Source organism: Amblyomma maculatum, chromosome 2, assembly GCF_055883805.1.
Source record: "Amblyomma maculatum isolate TAMU_Amacu chromosome 2, ASM5588380v1, whole genome shotgun sequence".
Taxonomy (NCBI): Eukaryota; Metazoa; Arthropoda; class Arachnida; order Ixodida; family Ixodidae; genus Amblyomma; species Amblyomma maculatum.
In genome coordinates this window covers 57,822,926-57,846,544 of record NC_139345.1, presented here as the reverse complement: position 1 = coordinate 57,846,544, position 23,619 = coordinate 57,822,926, and the positions used below count along the sequence as shown (strand labels likewise).

Below are 23,619 nucleotides of genomic sequence, written 5' to 3'. Positions count from 1 at the left end.
CGTTAGTCACTATTGGAAATATGCACGCTTGGTTTGTTCGTGAGCACGGAGGGGAAGGTGGGAGATTTTTAAACACGAGCTGTGAAGGAGGCACACCTGTTGTTCATTTCCTTTTCTTTGTTCCATTGGATATAGGCTTGGGAATAAGAACATGTCAGCCATGTTCGCTCTGTTGCAGCCGGCTTTTCGTTTACAACAACAGCTGCAGATGTTCGCAGTCTTCGACGTTCCTGCTCGTTATATTTGTTATTGTCTCAGCGTGAACATCAACAGCCACCAACTCCTGGATTCTTGGCAGCTTTTTGAGACAGCTGTGGGATAGTGCAAGATATTTTCGTGCCCACGCTTATTGATAAAAAAGGTCTAAGCTTCTGATGCGTAGTCAAATGTTTCTTCTGAAGTTTGCCGTGCGCTCACAGCAGGTAATTAAGACTGCAATAGAAAACCGACCGGGTACGTTTTTAAGTCGCTGAGAGGCAGCTGCGAAATATTTAAGATGCTTTCATGAACGTATTGATAGTAATGGCCTTAGTTTCTGATAGTAAAAAAAAAAAAGAAGAAGAAAAAAGATTTGTTGTGAAATTAATCCTAGCTCACAAGAAATAAGTCAGACTGCCATATAAAATCAATGCGGTGCGTTTTTCAAAATTGCCAAGAATAAAGCCTAGACGCCTGCGGATGTCTACGGATGTAGGTTGTTATCGTGAAGCTATACAATACTCGTACGCTAATTTTACAACATAGTTTGTCTAATCCCGTTTCCGCCCTAATTACACTTTGCAATACTTTCAGTACTATCTCCTAGGCATATGTAATTCTAAAAGATCATTATACAGATAAGTCTATGCTAAAATTACTTGAGAAATTCCTATCGACGTGCTGCAGCTTCCTTTAGAAACGGCTTCTAATACGTACAAATGTATTCACTAGCTAGTGTAACTATATAGCGAAAAGGTTTTGAGACTGTATGTACTCTGTTCTCAACGTTGTCTACAAGTATTTGAAGTATTACCTGTTATCCTGTTACTTTTCTTGCTGAAGGATGTATTCAAGAATTCGGAATAAAAATAAAAAAGACATAGCTGGGTCATATCAATATTATTATTATTATTATTATTATTATTATTATTATTATTATTATTATTATTATTATTATTATTATTATTATTATTATTATTATTATTATTATTATTATTATTATTATTATTAATATTATTATTATTATTATTATTATTATTATTATTATTATTATTATTATTATTATTATTATTATTATTATTATTATTATTATTATTATTATTATTATTATTATTATTATTATTATTATTATTATTATTATTATTATCCTCACAATCAGCTGCGCGGCATTGCGCTTAATAAAGCGCCACCATTGTGCAAATAATGCCGGCATGTGTCATACCCAGAGACAACTTTTGCAACCCACCGTTTAGTTATTACGTTGCGGTGCATCGGGACTATTTCTAATAACGCTGGCGGCACCAAAAAACAATGTGTACGATAACACTGCGTGCTTTTACAGTGCGGAACGCCCAAATTCGCAGCCTTACTGCTAATGCATTCTGCTCAAGAATTGCTAGTTAGTAGCGTCGATGCGATGACTTTGCGGTCGAGCATGCCCCTCGCATTCAGGAGGTGCCTGGTTCGATCCTCAGTGCCACCAGTTGCCCAAAGAATGGCGCGAGATCAGACCCGACTTGGGAGTCGGCTATTCTTCTGGGGTGAAATGATTGGGTAAAGCGTTTATAATAAAATTATTCATAAACTCGTTATTTTCTGCGTATGCGCTGCTTTCGCCAGACGACGCAGGATTTTGCGAACTATTCATCGAGTAAGATAAAATATGCATATGTAGCAGCTTAGAAAGCGCGATTAGAAAGCCCCCTGTAGGCATATGAGCCGCGGCCACATTTCCCTTTATCCGTCCTCTTATGAGGGCGTCACGCCGGGCGACAAAACCATTCCAGTTTCATTACGAGGCGGTAACCGCGTCATCAGTCTCAGTCAGTCGGCGTTTAGAGCTAGCCCGTTGGATATGAGCCGCGATAATAAATATAAATAGTGCTCCCATTCTCGCAAGCGTTTACTAATGAGCTGCTTATACATGTTCGCCTTCGGATGTCTGACCGTTGAGTAAAGTACTAAAAGAGGCAAGCGACGGGCATTAGGAACAATAGCAGCGAGGGCGTGTTTGCCTCTAACTCGTGCAGCCTCAAATTCTGGAGGAGAGAGATAGAGAAAGAGAAATTACACTCATGGCTCAAGATGAATGTGCTTTGGGGGTACTGTGATATTCAGGTGCCGTATGCTCTGATTTGTGGCGAGCGTAAGTTTAAAACAATTAGTCTTGATTTACTGTGAAGTTCCGAGAAAGCGAATGGTGCCTCTAAAAAACAGTCATTCTTTTCATACGTTCTCATTACACTTTTTCTCAATTTCAGCTTGAGCTGCTTTAAAGTTTTTGCGCCTTCTCAACAACAACAAAAAAGGCTCCTGCTTAAACCAGAGGCGCAGCAAGTATTGTTTTAATAACACGAGAGGAAATTACGCGAGCACCGAAAGTACTGAAAACAACGATAAAAAGAATGAAGGGTCAAGGATAACAGAGAAAGAAGTATGCGGAAGTTTCACGGACATTCGCGGGACGAGGAGTAGCTTCGGTTCTCATTACACTCGCTCCAAGTTCTATAACACGTTGCTTGTTTGTTCATTCAATCTGCCCCAGTGCCACCGCTATCGATATATTGCTATTTTATCTATATTGCACACGGAATCCATGTGAATCACTCAGAGAACGCATTTAGTGAGATCATCGATGTATACCGTCGATAACCATGCGAAGAGGTTCCTGCTTCTGTATCAGCATAGCGTTATTAGCCGGGCAATCGCTTTGTGGCGTCAGTGACTCACTGCCGGCTGCATGGATAATAGCGGCTGCGGAAATGTGTCCCGGTCCCTAACACCATTGAAGGCAGCGTTGTCAAGGAACAGATCATAGTGAGGTGTGTGTAGTAGTTGGTGCTGCTCTCTATATGAAAAACACGGGAAGTCATGAATCGTCGTTTAGTCACCTCTTGCTAACTGAGTGTGCTAACGTTGTCGAAGTGCACTGCCGGCTCAGTGTGCAGGAGCGTAACAAGAAGGTTTCCCGTGACCAGAGCGCTCTGCCAAAAGCAGCAGTGGCTCCACAGTACAGGCTGAGTGCAGGAGAAGAATGAAAAGAGGGAAGGGGGGGAGGGGGGGGGGGTCACTACGGTTGAGATCCTGCGTTTGGTACTGAAAAAAATGATGTTTGAAATGTTGCGTACGGTAAGGAAAGCGAGCTTTACTTTCATTATTTCGCTATTCGCTAGCAAACTGGTACCCAAACTGATATACGCAGCTGTAAAAAAAAAGTTATCTTTCCTGATAATTTCTTCCCTCTGAGCTGTCCCGCTGTGAGTCGATACATTCATCTGTGTGAAAAATAATTCGTGACGCCGGTGTGTGACAATAATCCTTTAAAAAAAACAAAAAGAACTTACATCAGCTGACGTTTCCAGCCTCTGTTTTTGTTTTTTTCTTGCATGGTTTAAAGCTTTATAAATATTGTTATAGCGATCGGATATTGTCGATGGGCTCGGCTGGTTAGATTGCTTCGGATTACACGTGCCGCAGAAAGACCGCATTTGTTTACAGCTTATGACCTTTATTTCTTTTTTAAAGTCGTGCTACTTATCCTTTGTAATGCTTCGGTCATATTCGAGTGAGTGTTGGACTCTCGTTGTCTTCATCTTCATGTGGATCTCCCTGCCTGTGCGTGGTCGACTACTTCTAAAATTTTTTGATATACTTTTCATGAAGTGTACTATTATTTGTCATCTAGTTGGCGCCATCGAAGTATACGGCCGTACCTGGTAGAATCCGCATCTAGTAAGAGACGTGTACTCCCAAGTAAACAATCTGATGAGCTTTGCCGACCTTTGTTCGTTTTCCGCTTTTTCGATGAAAGCCGACCCAGACATCCACTAGTAAAACTCATCAGACGATCATCTTACTTGGAGGTAAGCTCTGGAGGAAAGGTCCTTTATAGATTGTCACCTTGCTGACCACGCCAGTTATTTTAGCCAGTTTTGGCGCGCGAACCCGTTCTAAATTTCTCACCATTGCCTACTCACATGAGACCGATGTTATGCTAGTCATTGCTTGTGCCAATTTGCACCTTCCCTCCGCCTTGCACAGAAATAACTCCATCACTGAACGTGAGTTTTTCCTGCTTTAACGTCTTTTCGTGATTGTGACCAACCACCACAAATTTGGCCAACTTATGTTTATTCTGTAAAAGCCGCCACAGGTCGCTTCGTTCCTACATGATATTGCCAGGGGGTGCTCGGAGCAAAAGACGTTGTATTTATTCGGCTCCGCACACACGTTCGCACTGCGGGTGGTCATCTGATTACTCCTCTAGGAAATTCCACGGTCAGAGTTTTAGATACGTCCTGCGAGTGCGGAACCGATTCACTTCAACGTCTTTTGCTCCGAGCGCCCCTGGCATTATGAATCAACATTTATTGGGCCCGAAATAAATCTGTGGTGCATGCAGGCACCAGACGGTGTGGTTCCCTAATTGCGGGACTCATATGTTCCCAGCAGCTCCTGGGCCCTGTCCTTCAGTGCGAGCTGAATCGATAGGGCGGGGCTGGATAACAAGGTCTCACATCGCTCAAGGGGTTGGGGATATGGGGGTATTGGTGGGAAGGGGAGGGGTCTTGAGTTCTGCGCATTCTGCCAAAACGTACGGCAGGGTGCCCTTTTGTTTTTTTGTTTTTTTGCAAAACGGACAGAGCAGATCGTGTTCCGCAGGGTACACGCGGTTCTTCAGTACGGTATGCGCAAGCGATCGCGCCTGCGCTCGACGCGGGATCGTCTGTTGTTGCCTGGTGAGTTGAGGGTGCGGTTCTGGGTGCGTTCCAATTCTTAGACGTCTAGCAAGACTGCTTCGTAGACGTCATCGTAGACGTCGACAGGTTCGCGTAATGGAACGCGTCTACCTGTCTACGTCTACCGTAACTTTATAACGATACAGTTGAGAATCACATTTTTAACGGTTCACCGATTTTTTGCAGCCATAATATTGCGTGTTTAACCTCCACAACGCAGATCAACTGATGCTTGTAGCATGATCATACCGACTTCGCACACAATGGGCCCGCTCACGGCTTGACGGAAGATAATGTTACTCCGTTTTTACTTTTTATTGCTGATGCTGAAGTGTATGTGCATGCTCATCGGATGTCTCATGCACACAGCTGCAAACATGAAAACGTGCAAAAGACTGTAAACTCGCGAGAATTACGGACGACAGGTGATAACCGGCTACAGCAAAAGAAAATCTTTGGGACGTTACACCTGTCGTCTGCAGTCACTAGGCGAGGAAACCAAATACAGTAACTCGTTTTAATAATATACATTCACAATGAAATCAATGCACAACAAGCCGGCATCGTCAGGCGAGTTCGTTCTTGCGAGATTAACTTAAAATGTACGGTAGAGTTTGCCACGGCTACAGCAAGAGAGAAACACATGCGTGCCGTACTGCAGCCGCCCTGACTCGCAGAGAGGTGCCCAGAAAGCGACGAGTTCGTCGATAACATCAAGATTGAAGAAACTCGTCGTCAAGTTAAAAAAGAAGAGGACCAACAGCATCCAACACTCGCTTTCCTCTTAGAGCGCGATTCAAGAATCTGCAGTGCTATAAATCTCACGACCATAAATACAGCTAAATTATCCTCTAGCTACCACACACGTTGACATAACACCTCACATTTGAAAGATCGTGCATATGCATACTCCGGCGTTCGCAAAGAGCACGACCACCGTACAGCTACTGCAACCACCGCACGCACGACTCGCTCAGCGCAAACCGCGCACTGTCCGCCATGTTTAGACAGCAAAGTAGCCTGCATTGACATGGACTTCGGCGAAGCAGTCTTCGCGAGAATTGGAACGCGTCCCAAGATGGCGGCTGCCCGGCTAGCCGTCTAAGCAGACGTCTACTAGGGGGTATTGGAACACACGCTCTGGCAGTCTGCACCTTTCCTTTCGGTACATCCGGGTAATCTCCCGAAAGCTGGTAACCAGATGCGGTAGCTTTTCCGGCCCCTGCTCGGCCCGGATTGACATTTCTCGGGTATAGTAGTCGGCGATGGTGTTGCCTGCTACCTGCGAGTGAGCCGGGACCCACACGAGCTCTATGGCTCTTCCCGGTGGCTTGCACTTGGATAGATTGGCTAGGATCGCGGAGGAGATTACCCTCCTGCGGAACCTTCCGTGGGCTCTCTTTGAGTCAGTGACCACGGTTCCTGCAAAAGTACTAGTTCGATCGTTGCCACATGCACGTCCACGCATCTGCACCACGACGCGCACTGTTTGCTTCTCTACACACTGTAAAGATGTCAGAAGAGCGATACCAACGTTGCTCATTAGCCATTTCCGACCTTCTATAAGGATCCCCACAGACCAAAGTCGCGATCTTTATTTGAGGCCGCTCATTGAAAGTTTCGAGTCTGCAAACCCTAGTGCCTCCTTACCGCTACCTGTTCTTTGTGATGACACTCTGCATTGCAGCAATGTCTCCTATGTTGGACCTCAGCTGCTGCTGAAAATTAATAATAAAAGGAGTTCCATAGACAGTCCACTAAAGGTCACGATGTGTCGTGAGCGTAATGTCGGGTGTGTGTATATTTTTTTCTTCGAAATGTTGCACCGGTTTGTACCTCACCATATTGCTGCCTTCCGCGACCTGTCCCTACTTAGAAAAATAATCTTTGAAAAGCACCTCCACCCCAACGCTAGCTCTATTGTTGTGCTCCATATAAGGTGACCCTACACGACCCACGAAATTCTTCCACTCGATTCCCTGACGTCGTCATCCGCCACAGGGATAGTGCTGTTTCCACTGTTCGGCTCACCGAGCAGCTGATCTGCTGGCATCTTAGAACAAAGAGGATGGGTCTGCCAACAGAGGGTAGTATCATTGTGTTGCCCGAACAGAAAGGCATGGAACTGCGGCTTCCGTCGAGCAAAGTTCTGCATGCACAGTTCGGCTTCGCTTGGGCTTTTTTTTTTTTTCCTCCTTTTTAAATTTTCCCTATACGTTCACGTAGCATTATTATCACTATGCAGGTTTCTCATGTGATGCTTTGCTAAAAAATGCTCTCGTACGGCACAGAGCAAGCTCCGTAGCGCAGCACTCTGTCAGGATGTGGTGCCGGGAGGGTTACTGTATGCGGGGTCTAGCGCCTCCTACCCTCGTGACACGACTGAGATACTGAAATCTAATTGCCCTCAGCAACTGTCGGTGTCTTTTTTTTTTTTCGAGAGCATTCGCATTTATTTGCTTTTGTCTAACACGTACCGACGCAGTCCAGACGCGCCAGCCGTAAAACTCGCGCGAACTGGCACAACACAATTGTACTGGCACAACACAAACAAGAAAAGGCTGCCCAACAAGTCTCACTCCCTTCGTGGCCTCAGCTAGCGATTCAAGTGGTGCAGCAATTTGCCTTTCACGGTCAGACCTTGTCAGACGCTGCCAACAAATAAAAATGATTATGCAGTCCTAAAACGGACCCTTCGCTTGTCGGGGAAATCGTTTTTCGACACAGGCGCGCTTTGCCAGCTCCGCTAATCTCAAAGCGCAAAGAGCGCGCCCCATTCGCGCGGCACCGTATTCGCCCTGTCAGGAACGAAGCTGCGAAAGGGTGGTTCAGCAGATAAGAGACCGTAAATCGCAGTGGAAAAACAAGATTTGCGTCGCGCACGCTGGGCACTGGCTCTACTTTCTTCCCCAAGCAGGGCCGATGCCAAGCAATCAAGGTCATTCTTCGCGCTCCACATATGCCTGCACCGCAGCGGCTCTGAAGCGCGCGAGGGTTGAAAGCGGCCGAAAGAGAAATGGCGCTCTCGTGGAGGGAAACGACCGTCCGTCGTTGGACAGGTAACGGAAAACAAAGCGCGTACACACGACTTCGGCTGGGCCGGGAGGCACACCGACCGCGTGCGCTAGCTTGCGTCCTCGCCACGTTCAAGGCTCCCTGACTGCCGCGGTCGCTGGCGGAGTAGGTACTCCTCGCCGCCCTCACTCACCCGGATGTGACGTGAGAGTCGCTCGCGCGCGACCGCGACGCCCGATATGATATCACCACCCGGTTCTGGAAAGCCAGCTGGGAGTGCCCTGCGTCGGGCGGGAGCGGTAGTAGCGGCGACAATGCTTTGAAGACAGTCGCTCCTGTGCATGTGTGTGTTCATGCGTGCGCGGCGTCCGTCTGCGGCTGTGGATTTGGATCGGCACGGCGGTGCATGTGCGCAGTCGTCGGCTCTTTGTTCTTTCACGCTGCTTGTGTTGGTGGTGGTGCGCAGCAAGACGACGTTTGTCAGCGTGGTATGTTCGCGCCTGCTTTCGTTTCGGAGAGCTGCAACGCCAACCAAGTTCGTTGATCCGCTTGTGCTTGCGTGAGAGAGTTGCGGCTGTCATCCTCTGCCAACGAGAGCGCCGTCTGCTTTGCGCGTCGTCTGCTACGCCCTTCACGAGGCGTTGCGGCTAGCCGACCTGCCTACATACTCTACGCTGGAAATCTGGTCTGGGACTGCGCCAGTACAGCGAGGATGTAACATCATGTGCGCTGTTGCGATGTTTGTGTTCAAAGTGAGCGCTCTTCCAGACTGCAGCGAGCGTCCAGGGCGCAGTTTGCGTAGGCTGTAATGTGTACTACGTGCGTGGAGTTCAGATGAAAGCCGGTTCTCGGTCGTAGGCGTCTCGGGCTGCTCGCTTTCGGAGAAAGTGCGGGGTGTGTGCGTGTGTGCGTCTGCTACCCTCGCCTGAGAAAAATATACCTCTGCTTCCGTGACTCCTGTGACAAGCTGCTAGCGGAGTGCAAAGTTCGGCTCGTTGTTTCGACGTGCAGACGTCGGCACACCAGGCAACATGGTGAGTGTCAAGGTGCACGTGTTCGAATTTGTAAACATTCCCCTCAGCATGCACATGGTACGCCGACAGCGCGCCGAACTGTCTGATTTGACGTTTACACTTCGTTTTGAATGGCAGAGCTAAGACATCACCTGCGTCTAAGACACCTAAATTTACTGCATTGGCTGATCGTATATTTACGTTCCTTCCATTCTCCCCGAGAGAACTGCGAAATGCTAATGCGTGCTTGTTTTTTCGTCCCCATCGGTGAGGTGACGTCACTATCATCGCGTACGCACGAGACCAGCTGTCACCCGCTTTGCAGAAATCATGCTTGGGAGCTTGGACAACCACGCTTTGAGTCCTCATATATTTAGCGCCTTACGCAAGTGGCGCCCGCGGTGCTGCGAGATTTAAAGAGCTGTAAGCGAAACCAATGCACGTGTAAACGACCTGCCTTTCGAAAGGTCGTTGCCCTTTCACGCACATTGTGTTCTTCAACGAATTAGGCGTGCAACAGTGAAGGTCCTTTTTCGAACTCGGGACTGCTGCAATCTGCAAATAGCCGTGTCTCAAGGAGCTCCTACTACGCGTCGCACCACTAGCGTGTTCTCCGGGCGCATGGCACTGTTGTCTCGCCACCGGCCCAGACAAAATCTTTCCCCGTACTCTTTCTACTTGGAAGAGTTCCAGTACGATGCGTCAGCGACCGCTTACTCAGTCGCGTGGTCGTTCGTTGTCGCAGTCGGCCGATCGCACGCCTAGGACAGCTCTTCGTATGTATGTATCACCCGCGAGATGAACGAATAGGCAAGACCGGGTCGTCACAAATCGACCAAGTGTTATCACGCCGGAGCTATTGCGCCTTTTAACAGCGCAGGGCGCAGCAGGAAACGCTAGAAGCGGGAACTGATTTATCGGCGCAACAGTAGGTAGTGTTGCCTTGAACTTCAGGCAAACAGCTTTTACTTCTACCTTGTTTTACTGGCTTTGTGCGCCGTGTGGTAGCCACAGACATGCAAGCATGGAGGTCTGCTATGCAGAACGTATTGCTTGCAAAAGTGGGAATTCGGTGTGGCGCTGTATGCGGTCTGCCAGATGGAAATATATGATTTGAATCGACTGGAGGCCCGGCGTTTTCCAACGTGTAAATGTTGGAACGTCGATGACCTTCTCTTTCGCGCGTTAATGAAAATCATGACTGGAGTATCTGAAGGATGTTAGTGCCACTGTTGAAAAGCATTGATTTAGACGGCGCCTCCAAAAGTGAAGCTCGGTCAGCTCTTTTTACTTCATCTTAATGCAGATGAGAGGTCCATTCACATTTTACTGAAATGCATCAAGGAACGCTTCATTTCGTTGAAGAATTTCGAACCATCGCAAACGGATTTTGCACCAATTCTGAAACTATAACAATTATATAGTATATCGCTTTCGGGCGCCACGTATACTTAACGATTTTAGTCACAAGTGGGATAATTATGGTGTAGCACCGATTTCGTTTTTATTTTATTCTTGGTACGAAGTGGGCATTTATGTAGACGTAGCTCTAAAGAACAATGTGCTAGTGACAGGTTTGCCCAGAGTACCAGCCTTTTAACGGTGCTCGCACTCGTTACGCGTCGTGATTCACTCCAACCGACGGTGACCTTCTTCGGCTTTATGATACACATAAATATCTTCATCCAATCTTACATCTGGAATGAACGAAACCTCATTCCGAATTATACGCTTCACACATTGTCGTGCCGCCACACTTGAACGACATCGACCTACTTCTATCCACCTAATCGCCACCAAGCTCCACAACACTGCACCCATGTTCGAAGAGTGGGGCCATCACATTCGTGTCGCGTCCGGGCCACACTGATGCTGACATAGGGAATCAGTCCGCTCATGAAGCGGCCAGGAAGCGTCGACTCATTTCCACTCCCCTGCTGCACCTTGCTGACGGCAACATCCCATATGTGGCTCCCGAAGCCCCTTGCGATCAGAGGAGCATTGCCATTCAATATTTTCTATTGTAACTCCTTAAGAGAACAAGTCGCCACCAGCTTCGTGACACCTATCAGTGTTTTCTCGCGGACACCTCTAATTTCTGTCTGGCTGAAGAAGTTTTAAGTAATAAGCTATGTGTTAATACTTCATACACTCCTCACATTCTCCGTAAATGAACCGCAGTTTACTGAGATGCGCGTACCTTAATTGCAAACCAGACCCATTTCATTTAATATGACACTAGTCCGCCGATGAACGAGGCAGGGACGGCTTGGTTACCAAACATTGCCCACCCACAGATGCCTTCAATCAACGAAGTCACCTTAGACGAGCAGTGTGGGGTGGAGCTTCTCACCCTACCCAGTGGGGGACTCCAACATAGTCCCCGACTTGTCCTCTTATGACCTGCACTTGGACTATTACTTCACCGACCTGTTCCTCGTCTTGCTCATTCTCCAACTACGTCCGCAAGCCTTTCTCTGCCAATAAACGTTTATTCATTCGTTTTGGTTACCTAGCATCGATTGATTGGTTGATTTCGGCCCAGAGAATGGCTGCGCTGAAATCAATAACCTAGGGCGGTAAGGAATAGAATTTGTACGGTATCTTCGCGCTTATACTGCGGTCCAAGATTCGATTCGGTATTTTACTCTGCCGGTCCATTTGGCGTCCTCCGAACTCTACAGCAATTTAGGTAGGTTTCACAACATCGGGGTTCTGGTGTTAACTTCTTGCACAGCAGGAACAAAACTACGCAGCGGACGGAGCGAAAACAGCGTTGAAATTGATGCTGTCTCATAACTCAGCGGGGGAAAAAAAGTTACAAAGCAAACGGAGTCAGTTTTGTCAAGGACAAGGGAAAGAAAATGAAAAAGAAAACTATGAAATGTATTAGTCTAAAAGCTGGCCTGCTCGCAAAGGAGAAGCTGCGGTGGCCGCAGGTTTTCGAACGCCGTGATTAGGTTAAAGAAAACAACAAAAAAGCTGCGGCCTCGGTAGAAGCACTTGGCGCATCGTGAGAAAGACAAGAAACATTACTTCCATGCAAGGACCGCATCAACAAAAGCGGAATAGTGGGGCATCAGTAAATTCACCGGTATAGCCGGGAAACAAATCCGTTTATTCTAAGAAATCGAACGATGCACTCGTAGTATCGCTCATGTTCCGCGCCCTTAGCGCTATTTGTGGTTACTGAATCTAATGTAGGCTAAAAACAGCGCCTTTGTTCGGATTCGAGGCCTTTCATTTCGGGAGTGGAGGCGAAAGCAGCGTGCGCTGTAGAATTTCATCCGCAAATTGAAAACAGAAACAAAGGAAAGAAACAAGAACAGGAGGTTCAGTCCGGAACCAATCCGATAAAGCCCCTCGCGCCGAAGTGGCCTTGCCGGTCGCTATGCAGGCGCAGATACAAAGCTTCCTTCCTCTCTGCCCTTCTCGCAAGCTCGATGACTGGTCCCCCCGGGGATTGCGCAGGTATCTCGCAATGCCGCCTTTCTACGCGGGCCGCGCTCTCTGTCGGTCGCCCGGAGTCGGGTCACCACTCCTCTCTGTAATGGAGGTAGTCGCCGAGTCCACCGTCATCTCATCTCGTTTGTGCTCAGCGTCGTCTAGCCTGGCTATGCAAGGGCAGCTACGCAGTATCGGAAGAAGTTTGCTCGCAGACACGATGTAAAGCTCAGAGGCACCCTGCGTGGTATTTGGGCGGGACTTCTGCGGACAGCTCCTCAGTGTCGTTATTCTTCGAGCACTGACCCTATGCAGTGAATATGAGGCGGAACGCATACACTCAAGAGTACCAGAAGGTGAAAAAAAAAAAAAAAAAAAGAAAGAGCGAATGTCAGCAAGGCAGGAGTTATAGTCGTTTATTTTTCAGCAATGGCAAGCGGCGTTGTCTTAACTGCCGCATGGATTAATAAAAGAAATAGAAAGCGCCCCGCCGCGGTGGCTCAGTGGTTAGGGCGCTCGACTGCTGAACCCCAAGGATGCGGGATCGAATCCCGGCAGCGGCGGCCGCTCTTCGATGGAGGCGAAAAGCAAGGCGTCCGTGTGCTGTGCGATGTCAGTGCGCGTTTAAGAACCCCAGGCGGTCGATATTTCCCGAGCCCTCAGCTACGGCGTTCCTCCTAGCTTGAGTCGCTGTGGGGCGTTAACCACAATAATAATAATAATAATAATAATAATAATAATAATAATAATAATAATAATAATAATAATAATAATAATAATAATAATAATAATAATAATAATAATAATAATAATCAAAAACGAAAGTGATGTTCGTACGTTTTCCTCGGTTTCAGTTGTCGTAGGCTGTTTTGTAAGCATATCCTGGATTCTCTCATCTCTTGGATATATATATATGTGTGTGTGTGTGTGTGTGTGTGTGTGTGTGTGTGTGTGTGTGTGTGTGTGTGTGTGTGTGTGTGTGTGTGTGTGTGTGTGTGTGTGTGTGTGTGTGTGTGTGTGTGTGTGTGTGTTTGTGTGTGTGTGTGTGTGTGTGTGTGTGTGTGTGTGTGTGTGTGTGTGTGTGTGTGTGTGTGTGTGTGTGTGTGTGAAGGAAGCAAACAGTCGGTGAGGCCAAGGAAAGCATTGGGGATTGTACTTTGTCTTTTTTTTTTTTAACTTGTACTTCGATAATCACATAAATTAGTAAGGTAATCTGTTTAGGGGAAAGATAATTAAACACAAAGTAGAAGGAAAAACAACGTGCCGATGGTGGGAACCGAACCCACGACTTCCGAGTATCGCGTCCGGTGCTCTTCCAACTGACATCGGCCGCTGTCCCACCTGCTACTTTCTTGGGTATAATTGTTGTCTGTATACGAACCTTGAAAGTGTTCACCAGCGCCACCCTCAACTATAGCGGTGGGCGTGGAACGTCCTGTGTTACGTCCAACACTATATATATATATATATATATATATATATATATATATATATATATATATATGAAGGAAAGAAGCCAACAGTCGGCGAGGCCAAGGAAAGCGTTGGGGATGGTAATTCATGTCTTTTTTTTTTAAGTTTTACTTGGATAATCACAGAAATTGGTAATGTGGCGCTGGTGAACACTCAGAAATCACAGAAATCACAGAAATTGGGAGGGTGGCGCTGGTGAACACTCTCAAGGTTCGTATACAGACAACATAAATACCCAAGAAAGTAGCAGGGGAGACAGCGGCCGATGTAGCTCAGTTGGAAGAGCACCGGACGCGTTATTCGGAGGTCGTGGGTTCGGATCCCACCATCGGCACGTTGTTTTTTCTTCTACTTTGTGTCTAATTATCTTTCCCCTTAACAGATTACATTACCAATTTCTGTGATTATCCAAGTAAAACTTAAAAAAAAAAAAGACATGAATTACCATCCCCAACGCTTTCCTTGGCCTCGCCGACTGTTGGCTTCTTTCCTTCATGTATTATAACGAGCACCCTCATTTCCCCTTGATTGATCTGCTTGTAGCTTACGGGGGTCTCGGTTCTGGCAGTCTTGAAGCCATAGGTAACGTAAGAGGGTTCTAGCACAGCTTTCGCCCTCGCTCTTGATCACGTTCTACGTGACGCAGGCGGTAACAAAGGACGTCCCACGTCCGCCGCTATGGCTGAGGGTGGCGCTGGTGAACACTCTCAAGGTTCGTATACAGACAACATAAATACCCAAGAAAGTAGCAGGGGAGACAGCGGCCGATGTAGCTCAGTTGGAAGAGCACCGGACGCGTTATTCGGAGGTCGTGGGTTCGGATCCCACCATCGGCACGTTGTTTTTTCTTCTACTTTGTGTCTAATTATCTTTCCCCTTAACAGATTACATTACCAATTTCTGTGATTATCCAAGTAAAACTTAAAAAAAAAAAAAAAAAAGACATGAATTACCATCCCCAACGCTTTCCTTGGCCTCGCCGACTGTTGGCTTCTTTCCTTCATGTATTATAACGAGCACCCTCATTTCCCCTTGATTGATCTGCTTATATATATATATAGATATATATATATATATATCACATACATACATTCATGGCTGTATTCAACAAGGAGGGTCTCATGACCATTTTTTGTTTTCAATGAAATTTCTATATGTGGTGGGCAAATGTCTCCACGGAAAGGAATGAACCTTAGTTTTGCAAGATGCGGCGTAGCTTTCTCGGAAAAAAACCTTATATTACTAGAGGTGGAAAACACTGTTTTCACCATTTCAAAAAGTTGCAAGTTTGAAGGCCTGCTGCTTCTGCACTAAGATCTTGTCCTGTATTATTTTTTACTCACTAAATATATGCAATGTATACTTTTATAAAAACTATTAGGAACACGTTTTATTGTTGCAGTTGATTTAGTAAAAAATTTCAAATATTTTGTTCAGGAGCGACACGCTGCAAGAATGTTAATTTTCAAACTTACATACTGGCATGATTCCTTAAGTTAATTGCACTAAATCTTTTTCTCTTCACTATGCGGGTTACGCTAGTAATTTCAAACAATGTTTGGAGCTCTAGATTGTTAGGTGTGTTCTCCACAACGCATTACAATCGTCAGCAATTTGAAAACAGCCAAAAAGGCGCAGCTTTGATTCCAGTTAAAAAACAACAACTTCATCTTTGATTTCTATTAATATCCCTATCAAGAATCCTCATTACCTCAGAAACATTACGGACTAGAAAGTGTTGCATTTAAAGTGATGCAGTGTTTAAAATTATAGAAATAAATATAAAATCGACCGCTTGTTCTGAAAATCGCCAATATTCAGCCCTAAATTTCGGCACGACTCAATGAAGTGTTACCACTGAAACTTTGTGTCCATATTATTCAGGCCTTGTTTTTTATTTACGAAAGAATTTAAAACTCTAAAGGTGTCCGTTCTTTATCCATATTTCTTGAAATCAGCTAAAATTCAAAAATATAAAAAAATGGCCAACTTTGATTCGAATATAAAAAACGAACCAAACTTCGATTTTTATTGAAATCTTCTAAAAACGATAATTATGACGCATTTCACAATCCTAGCGCTCGGCTGAGGATCCAAAGGATAGAGGTTCGATTCCCGGTCGAGAAGGAGTTTTTCATGTTTAATGTGCGTTTCGATTGATGACATCATTTGATTGAATTAACCTGCAAAGAATCGGGTCTTGCGTTTTGCTTGAAACTTTGCGGGTTAGGTGGATAGCGGGTTCGCTTTGTTTTGCCCCGCCTTTTCCCTGAGCTTAGATAGCTCCTTCTGCAATAATGCTCGCCATCTCGGCGGCTCATTCTTGCAGCAAACATAAAAATATGTATGATTCCATCAAAACTATCATGTGCGAAGCGTTTTGCTTATGACAGTACGTAAGTCTCTTTAGGAAAATTGTCTTCAAAAATACAATATTGGTAATTTTTACCATAGCGTAGAAAAAAATAATACACTTAAAAGCTAGACTGAATATCAGTGCACCGCAAGACAACAAAAACAAATTACAGGATAGAGTAAAAGCTAAACCTTCACTAGCGTTTTCCCATGAAATCGAAATAGCGAATTTATTCATTTTTGAGCTATAATTAACTCTGCCAACAAGCAGAAAACAACTTTACAAGCAATGATAAGGTTTTGGATATTGCATGAGATAAAATGTTCAGCAAATAATTAATTGAGTTTCTGACGCCTACTCCTCAAGCAGAAGGCCTACGCAATTCTATAGAATAAAACCGCGCACTCAGATATTATATTTTATATATTTATTATATGTAATGTAATATTTTAGTGCCTCATAATTATGAAGAATTGCGTATTGTTTTTAGGTGGTATAAATGAAAATCGAAGATGGTGTTGTTTATTTTCAATTCGAATTAAAGTTGTCCATCTTTTATATTTTTGAATTTTGGCCAGTTTCGAAGTAATATGAAGAACGAACAGACAACCCTTGAGCTACAAAGTTTTGGAGCAATGAACAAAAAGGCCTGCGAAACACCGAAAAAAGTTTCAAAGGCAACAAATAATTGTACCTTGACAGAATGTAGGGCTCAAATATTGACAATTTTCAGTACAAGATCTGAATTTTATATCAATTTTTATAAGTGTCAACACTATAATGCGACATTTTCTTTGTCGCTGATGATTCTGAGGCACTGGGAATTCTTCAAAGAGACATTAATTAAAAACGAAGATGAGGTCTTTTAAATTGAGATCAAAGTTGCTGTTTTCGAAATTTGGCCGAATTTGATGCGTTGTGGAGAAAACACCTAACGGTGTAGAGCTTCAAATTTTATCAGTAATTAAAAACATAGCCTTTGTATCAAGCAAAACGTTTTAGTGACAATTTAGTTCTTCATGCCAGAATCATCATCATCATCATCACCAGCCTGATTATACCCACTGCAGGGCGAAGGCCTCTCCCATATTTCTCCACTTAACCCGGTTCTGTGCTAACTGCATCCACTTGACCCCTGCGAACTTCTTAATCTCATCCGCCCACCTAACTTTCTGCCGCCCCCTGCTACGCTTTCCTTCCCTTGGAATCCAGTTTGTTACCCTCAGCGACCATCGGTTATCCTCTCTTCGCACTACATGTCCTGCCCATGTCCTGCCCATGTAGAAGTTAAAATGATCTTTTTTGCAGCGCGTTGCTCCTGGGGCAAAGTTTGCGATTTTTTAATGAAACAAATGCGGCAAGAAAAATGCTTTTAGTATTAAGCTCTCCTTAAATTAAATTTACATAGATTTATTGAGTAAAAATAATGCGCGATAAATTTTTAGTGTGCAATGCAGCAGGGCTCCAAACTTGCAACTGTTTGAAATGGCAAAAACGGCGTTTTTCACTTCTAGCGGCATAAGATTTTTTCCCCCGAAAAAACTGGAGCCTATTTTGCAAAACTAACGCTCTTTCCTTTGTGCCGAGACAGTTACCCACCACATATAAAAATTTAATTGAAAAGAAAAATGGTCATGCAATGTGCGTATGTATGTATGTATGTATGTATGTATGTATGTATGTATGTATGTATGTATGTATGTATGTATGTATGCATGTATGTATGTATGTATGTATGTATGTATGTATGTATGTATGTATGTATGTATGTATGTATGTATGTATGTATGTATGTATGTATGTATGTATGTATGTATGTATGTATGTATGTATGTATGTATGTATGTATGTATGTATGTATGTATTTTGAGGCCTGCGTTTTTTCGCGAAAAAGAGCTTTTTCCCTGGCGCAGTTTCTCGCTCCAGCCCCCACCGTGGGAAATGACGTCAACCGGGAAATCATTATAAACGATCACTGGTGAGATAGATCCTCGTTCTTGCAGTAGCCCAGTGCAGGCAGACTTTTGATCGTGCTGAGTCACGGTGCCTAGTTAGCGGAACCGTTGTTTGTGTAAGCCAGCACGACTCAGCCGAAATGACATGCGTACTACGTCGGCTGCAGTTAACGAGACGGCCGATGGGTATTTATTTCCAGCCCCATCTCCCATCACACATCTTGTTAAGGCTATGCTGGAACGAACTTGGAAGAGTGCCTACTATTGACGTACGGCTGCCTATAGTTGCCTCTCTCCTCCCTCCCCCTCCTGTCACTTTTTTGTGTGCTCACAACAGACATTGTTTTCAACATAACACTCGGGGCCACAGATGTGCACGTCCGGGATGTGCGCGTGGCTCCACTTCAGGCTGATAGAGCGGCTGCAGTCATTAACAGCGAGCGTCAGCAATGCTTGATTAATGAAAAAACAAAATGTACACAGAAAAACGACTGAAGCGAACAAGTTCAGGTATCCCGACAGCGCCTAGATCTGTTCAGTTTCTCCCCGACAGACCTCTCAGTATCACCTCCCAGGCGATCGAGAGCCAGAGATCCGTCTTGTACACTACGCCGCCGGGGCTAGCTGTTCCTCTCTCTCTCTCTCTCTCTGGGAGAGCTATTCTCATGTACCCAGCTGTACAAACACGCGCGTTTATATATGTACTCCGGCTTGTAGCGGGGTGTTGCTCGCTGCGTATGCGTCAGCCCACACATCCCACCCCGTTCTGCGCGCGGCCGTCTTCTCAAGTGTGACCTCAGGATCTCGTATTTTCTTTGGGCATTATTGCTTTACTTTTTTTTCTTCTCGGGACGACGTCGCTCAAGCTTCGATGGCCCCGGCTCCGCTTGCATATGCAGGCAGCCAAGCACAAACACACGCTCCATTCTCGTTCTCCACCCAACAGGACCTCCTCCGCTCGCGCCTCTCTCCGCTGTTGTCGCTCGCGCTGCTCGAGTAACGGCGCGGGGGCTTGCCTTTGGTACAGCCCTTTGGAGTGAGCGGCCATTACACCACGGGCGCGCGCGGGTCTTTGTGTCGGGATCTCGGAGAATGGAAAGCGAGCGGTGTGGAGCGAAAAGTCGTAATCCGAAGTCGCCCGGCTTTCTGTCTCGCTCTGTCTCCCGCGTTGGTCGGTACTCCTTTGTGCTCAGTGACCGCGAATCCTGTTGAAGTGCGCCCGTGTAGTGCATGGGTTCGAGGAGGGAGCTCGCTGACGGCGTATATACGCTTCTTGTTACGTGAAGAAATGTGTATGTCATCCCCCTGCATCTCCCATTCCACTTCGTCTCATTCTTCCCTGCTTAATATGACTTCTCTTTGAGACCGTTATGCATTGCGGTATTTTCTAGAATGCTTAGAACCCTTGGTGCTTATTTTCCTTTTCTAATTTTTTTTTTCTCTCTCTCTCGTTTCGCTTTTTGTCGGGCGACGGCCTAATGTCTCGCTCCTTTTGTTGTCTCCTGGAGTGAGGCACCGCGCGTGCGGGGCTCACGCAAGCGAGAGCAGCGAGTTCGCGCGTTTTCGCCCCTTCGTTATGCATTTTACTCGAGCCTACTTTTCGCGGTCGTAGCTCTATAGGCTGTCCTTTTGGGTTTCGTATTCGATTGTTTCCGTTTTCTTTCTGGTCTTGCTAAATTTTCCCGGCAAACTGAGTTCAACGAGCGCCGAAAGCCTTGTGCATGTTTTCATGGAGTATGGCGTGATTCCGTTCTCTCAACAATAGAGTCTAGGGTCCTGAGCAGCGTCACCTGGCGTCAGATAGCGGAAATATTGTAAAAATGGATAAAAGCGCATTTAAAGCCTGCCGTTCTCGTTGCTTCAGGGGCGCAATAACGCTTTAGGTTAGCCAATACGCTCGAAAAAGCATTTTTGGAACTTTGTGAAGTCTTACTTTTGCTAGAGCTCTTCGTGGTATTGTACTTAGAATTTCATTGTTAACAAGAAATAAGAAAAAAAATTCAGTGGCGCAATAGATTAATACTATTTACCTCCCCACTGAGCGAATAAAACGTATGTTCGAATCCTGTATGTGGAACTTTTTTCTGATTTTTTTTTTAAATGGCAGAGTTAAAGTAAACTACGAAGGTCTTTCCTGGGGGTGTTTCCCTTTAGGTTGCATTATGTGACGTTTTTGATTCTTAATAGCCGCAAAACCAGCCGTGAACAGAGCCACGAGTGTGACGACATGACAACGGTAACACTATTCAATTACCTTCACCTTAGTCATTTCCTTCCTTCAATGAGTGTTTGTTACCTTTAGGTTGCGTTCAGAGACACCATTCGGCAATTATCGCCGTTTAACCCGCTGAGAGGGAACCAGTGAGGAGAAAGGAGTTGCGGGACCCTACCGTTGAGGAGACGGAATTACGCTGGAGTATGCGCACGCACGCACGCACGCACGCGCACGCGCACGCACGCACGCACACACACACACACACACACACACACACACACACACACACACACACACACACACACACACACACACACACACACACACACACACACACACACACACACACACACACACACACACACACACACACACACACACACACACACACACACACACACACACACACACACACACGCGCGCGCGCGCGCGCGTGCGCCAGAGAGGTTGAAGAAATTGCGACTGGTATCATATCAGCAACAAGCATCCATTGATCAAACCACACTCTTCGGTTAAAATGCTACTATATGCGTCATTTAGAGCCACTACTCAAAGCGCTGTCTTAAATAAATTAACGATTGTTTTAAATTTTTTCTTCCATATTGTTCAACGCCGTTTAATGGAGCGCAGCAGCAATGACAAGTAAACCACACGCAATTAGCTTCACCACTTCATGCATTTATTCCAAACAAGACTATAGTTCAAGTGAATAAAGATGCTTTAGAGATACACGCACTACCGTACACTACTTGTTTACAATATAGCGATTGGGTTTAAAAACGGACCTATAAAAACTTAATTAGCCATCTACAAGGGGACAGCTGCCTTATTCTGCAGTTTCGGCTTTCCTCTTTTATTCCTTAGCGTTCAAAAACTTGTCATTCATCTTGCTGCGGTAGGTTTTGACCAAAATGTTCGTGCTGCACCACAACATGTGCTTCAACACTAGTTCACACTTGTGGCCATCCTCGCACGTGTAGAACTCACAGGAATCTTCACCGGCGAGCAGTTCAAGCGTGAGGTCCAAATTTCCTTCAATAACCAGAATATAGACTTCTTGCTTGCTACATATTCGATCAATCTTTTAGGTCTTATCCGCTTCCTGCTCGTTAGCGAGCGTCGACTTCGCCTTTTAACAGCTGCTGCCAGTTCAAACTCCGCGCGCAGCTTTCCTGCACCGCTTTTGCCTCGAAAGCGCATTTTTGCGTCAAGTGTATGGAGACCTTGCAGATTATATTACATTTCCGCATTGCTCCGAAATATTAAAATGTTCACGGCACACAACCTCTTTGTTATTTCAGGGAGCCTCGACCACGGTAAGAAAGTAGTACAAATTATTTTCACCCAGAAAGAAAACTGCTCTCTCCGCATCGCACGATCTTGATATCCATTTACGGATATCAATTGCGACTTCTAGATAGAAGAAGGCCCAACAGGGATCTCAACAGTCCCAGTGACTCACACCGATCGCAGGGAATTTTCCCATGCAGGGCTCGCAGGGTAACGCGATGCCTCCACCGGCGGGCGCAAAGACACGCCGGCGGAGTGCGTCCTATCGGAGGTGAGCTGACGGAAGATTTAGCGTCGATAGGAAACATGACCATGTGCTCGATCGTCTTTGACGATTCCGACAGTTCGACCTGTCGGGTGCGGGTGGCACACTGTCCGCATGACTTGCGTTCTGACGTTTTTTTAGCACGCGGGCGTCATCTTTATGTAGCTACTGTGACCTGAATGCGATCTGCGAATACGCCAATTTTCCTGTCCATCAAATGAGTCGTCTTCATGCGTTCATTGGAAGTCGCTTTCATCTGCGAGGGACTCTTGGAAGTGGCGGCTGAGCGTGGCAATTCTCTTTGACCAGCATATTTGTTTAAGTTTTCTTGTCCTAAACGAGTAGAGGCAGATGCAGTTTCCCAAAAGAAAATTTTTCTCTTGGGAAAGGTGATTGTGATCTTCTTCCTTCTTTCTTTAAATCCGCGCTTATCTCATTCACAAAGGCCTCTATCCACATTGCCACGTAGCAGGCTGTCCCATGTTTTAACTCACCGCAATATGTCGGGCAGAAGCGAAAATATAACCTTACTATACATCTCTCGATGACGATTGTGATCTGTCCGCATAGAAACCAAAAGTGACTAATGGAGTCTTCGGCAATGATCGCGAATCTAATTGTACTAGAAAGGGTTTTTCATACTAAACCTTTGTTATCGCTTCTTGTTCGCGGCTGAGGATGATGATTATTATTATAATCAGACCGACTGCACCCACTGCACAGCAGAGGTCACTTTCCTATCCTTTCATTTGTTTTACCTCATCCTCGACTCGGTTTTCACAAATTGGAAGCCGTACGTGCGAATCTAATTTTAGCAACGCGAACAAGGCAAAGTGTTAGCCTTAGGGGAAGGCGCGCGCCGCGGAGGATGCGGAACAGTGGCTCTGAAGCGCGGCTATGCGGCGCGGCATTTCAGCCGCTAAACACGGCGTGACGCCAGCGTTTCTAGCAATTTCACGCACGCTGTGCCGCTGCACTTGTTCCTGGTCTTACCCGAAGCCCACGTGCTCATCTGCGTTTTATCTCTCCACTTTACCTCTTGCCTCTCTCGGTCTAGCGGTGTGTCCGCTATACAGATGGTGCAGGGTACAGATTACAGATATTCGCACGCGTTCTCTGTTTTCTATAGCGAAGAGCAATCGGGCTATGTCTCACTCGAATGGCAAAGCGGGCGAGTTGGTGATACATGGTTTAAAAATAAAACAGCGCAAAACACACAGACGAAAGAATAGAAACAGACACCACAAGCGCTGACTCTCAACTGACTTTTAATCATCGGAAACACTATGTATATAGGGGAACACAACAAATACAAAGAAGAGCACGTGTGGCTACGTGTTGTTAAGATACGCCATTTCACTATCGCGCAGTAACTGCGAAGGGTTGCTGACGCACAACCTGGTTCTTTTCCTCATCTCAAAGGCTTCAACGATTTCACGTGTCAGCTGCACCGGTTGTTTGCACAAAATGTCGCTATAATGGAATAAAGGTGAACATGATTGGCATTCATGGCAATGGTCTGTTAAGTTCGAGGAACGGGAAGATACCAGGGAGCGGTTATGTTCACAGAGACGTGTGTTAATGCAACGTCCCGTTTGGCCAACATACACTTGACCACAGGCAAAGGGAATTTTATAGACCACCCCCTGACAACAA

At 45.7% G+C, this 23,619-nt stretch overlaps 2 protein-coding genes across 4 annotated transcripts in view; one reads left to right on the top strand and one right to left on the bottom strand.

Annotated features, from left to right (window-relative positions):
• LOC146198723 (uncharacterized) overlaps positions 1 to 23,619 on the bottom strand; it is a 321,357-nt gene that overhangs the window by 235,936 nt on the left and 61,802 nt on the right. The window contains exon 2 of one of the 3 annotated variants that reach the window (XM_084594220.1): positions 6,021 to 6,038. The exons of the other annotated variants lie outside the window; for them this stretch is intronic. Within the exon in view, the coding sequence (XP_084450346.1) occupies positions 6,021 to 6,038 (18 nt within the window). The remainder of the gene's footprint in view (positions 1 to 6,020; positions 6,039 to 23,619) is intronic. 3 annotated transcript variants of the gene reach the window in all.
• LOC146198720 (unconventional myosin-Ie-like) overlaps positions 8,233 to 23,619 on the top strand; it is a 317,845-nt gene continuing 302,458 nt past the window's right edge. Inside the window, exon 1 of the mRNA XM_084594218.1 lies at positions 8,233 to 8,986. Coding sequence (XP_084450344.1) covers positions 8,984 to 8,986 — 3 coding nt within the window. The 5' untranslated portion in view covers positions 8,233 to 8,983. The remainder of the gene's footprint in view (positions 8,987 to 23,619) is intronic.